The sequence below is a fragment of the Meleagris gallopavo genome, chromosome 17, assembly GCF_000146605.3.
Source record: "Meleagris gallopavo isolate NT-WF06-2002-E0010 breed Aviagen turkey brand Nicholas breeding stock chromosome 17, Turkey_5.1, whole genome shotgun sequence".
Lineage (NCBI taxonomy): Eukaryota > Metazoa > Chordata > Aves > Galliformes > Phasianidae > Meleagris > Meleagris gallopavo.
Window position 1 is genome coordinate 10752592 of NC_015027.2, and position 3801 is coordinate 10756392.

General features: G+C 46.6%; 1 protein-coding gene across 1 annotated transcript; it reads right to left on the bottom strand.

Moving 5' to 3' along the window:
- Positions 1 to 455: 455 nt before the first annotated feature.
- On the bottom strand, positions 456 to 3801 carry PRKAB1 (protein kinase AMP-activated non-catalytic subunit beta 1). The gene is made up of 6 exons (XM_010720464.3): positions 3677 to 3801; positions 3379 to 3553; positions 2601 to 2767; positions 1839 to 1932; positions 1177 to 1291; positions 456 to 646 (listed from the first exon to the last, which is right to left on the bottom strand). Exons 2-6 carry the CDS (start codon positions 3541 to 3543, stop codon positions 471 to 473), a joined length of 717 nt encoding a protein of 238 aa, XP_010718766.1. The 5' UTR covers positions 3544 to 3553; positions 3677 to 3801; the 3' UTR covers positions 456 to 470.

A 3801-nucleotide genomic window follows, 5' to 3' on the forward strand; every position in this document is an offset into this window, starting at 1 on the left:
AAAAAAAAAAGAATGAGAGACAGCGTGAAAACAACAGAACTCACAGTTTACTTCTCATAGCTCATGGGTGATAAACACCATCTGCAACAAGCTGCATGCTCACATACATCATGCTGCTTCGTACACACGACCCGCCAGCAAACACAGAGTTTCAAAACAAATCAAGATCCCCCCAGCGTGAAACTCTGTATCCTCACTGCCACCATGGAACAGATCTCAGTTGCTTCTTTATGTGCTTCTGACCTTTTAAATGTTGTAGTTCAAAGATTGGGATTTCTGGCTGTAAAACAGCAATCCAGTTCTCTTTTCAAATTTTGAATAAGAGTCAAGTTAGCAAAATTGCTTCAGATAGATCCATCTGGATCCATAGAACTGTGTTAAATAGGCAATTTTCCAGTGTAGCATCTATTCTAAGGCTCTTCCTTGAGAGCTCTGTCTGCACCCCAGTTTTTCCCCATCCATTCACACTCTTACTTACGGCCCTTACTCAGCAGACAGACTGAGGTACTCACAGAAATGCCCGTGTCCTTGTTCAGGATGACCTGCAGCAGGTGTGGGGGAAGAATGGGTGGAGATTTAAAGCGCTCCTCTGCCTTACAGACATAGGGCTCCTGGTGGTATGGTCCTGGAGGAGAACTTGACAACTCTGTCAGAGAGATGTGAAATATTTAAGAGTAAATATCTGCTCTTTATACCTATGTCTTCCAGTGCTCCAGGTCGATTCTCATATCCAGGAACACGAGGCCAAAAGAAATGCATGGCTACTAAAAGCACGAGCTGCAGCAGCAGATGCAAAACCACAGGATCAGTCACTGCCCAATAAGTGATTTAAGATACCCAAAGTCTGCCTGCCTTCACACGAGCTGTGCAGGTTTGGGAGGCTGAGTGCCTACTGCACTCCAGACCTTCCCTGACCTTCCCTGCCAGGCACTTCTGCAGCAAACAATATCAAACACTGTGTCAGAGTGTTACCTCCGAAAGAAGGACCAAAATCACATACACACATGGAAAAGGTGTAAAGAGACACTTCCACTTTCTTCCTCTTTGCATTTGTGATGCCTGAGAGCCTGACACAAAGGGAGATCAATTTATACAGGCTCTAACTCCAGGCATAAAGGAAGGTGAAAGTTTTAACAGCTTTAAAAAACGTGATACAAACTACTAACAAGCTCATACCAGACATGTCTGAACACTTCTGGGAGTCCACCATCAAAGCATCAAACACTTCAAAGTCAGTTTTCTTCACCTGGATGATGTTGTTGACAGTACCCAGCTGGCTGGTTACAACAGGCTGGGAAGAGAAAAGATACAGAAGCCAAAATAAAAACTTGCAGACTATTAGGATTCTCAAAACTATGCAGTTAGCACAAATGAGATACTTTGCTTTTAAAACAGGCTGGTTACCAGATAGGGAACAAAGTGACCACTGCAGTTACTGTTCAGTTAAGGGACTGGTGCAGTATTTAGGAGGGTCTGGTGTCAATTGAGCACACTAAGTCCACGTGACTTGGGCACAGACAGCATGCACAGCACAGGGAGATTTGGGCTGCCAGCAATGCTGTAATGCTTTACAAGACAGTTTGACACCAAGCAAGAAAATTTCACGATCTCTTTAAAATGAAGACCCAACAGATCTCAACACCCATTTGTTACACAGCCTCCTGTCCTTGGGGACTACCAGCCTGATGGCATCACCTGCAGGGATCACTATGTCTCTCACCAGCTTCATCTGTTTCTATCGTTAATAAACAAAAACCATCTACTGGTACAGAAATCAACCAGTTTCTTCTCTTCACATACCTCAGGGAAGAAATACAGTGCACTGAAGAAAATACTACCTCTGAAGGATCATGTGTCCACTGCCCATCCACAAAGAACTTGTACTGGTGCTCTCCTTCTGGCAGGTCCAGGATTGCCACAAAGTTGTTGTGACTGGAATTGAAGACAAACAGTCATCCCTGAAATACCCTGAGAAGTGAACCAGCCTATACACTGTGACAAATGTTGAAGCACAGACACAACCCCCTTAGCATGCAAAAACTTTAAAATGCAACCGGAGATCCTTCCCCAGTGGCAGTCAGCCCTTAAATGAGGTCTAAGAGAGGCACAGCCAGGCTCCACCTCTTCCCATCACACAGGTAATTGCCTTCACCTGTGCTCCCAGGCCTGACTGGGTCTTTTCCCCAGGTGCTCAGTTCGGGCTGGGACTCAACAGTTCCCATACAAACTCAAACAGGCCATCGATGCCACTGCATCTCTTCACTTCTTCTGAAGCAAGGAGCACAATGAACTCTGATGCTTCAGCAGATGCCATTCCCAAACAGCCTCTAAACAGCTCAGATATCTCCTCCCCTACAGCACCAAACCTGGTTGCAGATGAACCTGCTTTTTTTCAGGGCACTGCCACACAACCCAACTTTCATTCCCAACCATCCAAAAGTCAAAAAAGAAAAACCAAAAGAAACTCAGTCTTGGGGAGCTGAAGGAGAGCAGCTGCCAAGCAGTGCCTTAAGGCACAATCTGATACAGGTATCAGCTAAGCACTTTTCCCATTGCTCTAAGCATTCCTAGACATCACTGACACTGCAGAAGTGTGTTACCTCCTCGTCAAAGGAATTTTACTCCAGTTGTTGAAGGACCCAGATAAATACACTTCTTTGCCTCCTCCGGTCCAGCGAAAGACTGTTGGTCGAGCTTGAGTGGGGGTTTTATCACTCACTTCCAGATCCTGTTGCCAAGCCAGAAACTCTTCTTTATCCAACGGCGCCTACGAGCACAACATCCTGATCAATACAAGTTCCCTCTTTGCAACCTTAGACAGCTTGCATTTCACTCCATTTAAGTCTGTCTGCTCAGGTGCAATTTCATAAGGCCCAGTAAAATTAGACTTTCTAGATGCCATTCATTAGCAAGCATTCTGCAAAGATGCTAAAGCCTTCCAAATTTATAGAAAGAATGGATGGTAACATACAAAAGAAATGACTCGAGCACATGAAAGCTTTCAAAATACACGGTGAGGAAAAGAATAATTAAGAGGAAATACACTTAAGAAGCAGTGAGACTGGGATAGGCACAAAACTTGTGGTTAGATCCAGAAAGGTTACAGCAAAGTTACAGGACACAGCTCTGCAATGCACTGTTAGGTATCCTCACGAAACACAAAACATAGCAAGAAGTTTCCAGTGATCCCCCTCACAATGAGCAAAAAAAGCATCTAAGGGATCTTCTAACATGAAAAATAACAGACAGATGAAACAACACGGGTGACTGCAAGAGCATTAAGGATGGGAAGGAAGACGGGGCACTGCGGTTAAACGGGTAAAGCCGTGAGGCTGTCCCAGCGTTCCCAAGGCATCCGAAGGCAAGCGGCAGCCCTACCTTCATCTCCTCCGAATGGAACAAGTCCGCATCTTCGGGACTGTCCATTAAGATCTTCGGTCTGTCCCCATCCTTGGTGCCGCCGGCTCCTCCCGCACCATCAGCCCGGGATGCTTTGTGCCCGTGCCGTTCCAGCCCGGCTCGCTCGCTGCTCGTGTTCCCCATTTTTAAAGCCCTAAAAGAGCAGCAGCCAGGTTAACACGTGCGTTTTAGAAGCCGGGTAACCACGAGGCAAAGAAAACAGCATCATCCCGGGCTCGGTGCCGAACAGCAAGAAGCACCACTCATCCGAACGTACCTGAGAATCGCATCACACTCAGCGCAGACGACAAATGACAGCTCTCAGCTCGGTAACGAGCGGCAAACGCAAAACGCCAGCGGCCACGCGTATCCCCCCGCGTTACGGAGCCCTCCGGGGCCGCC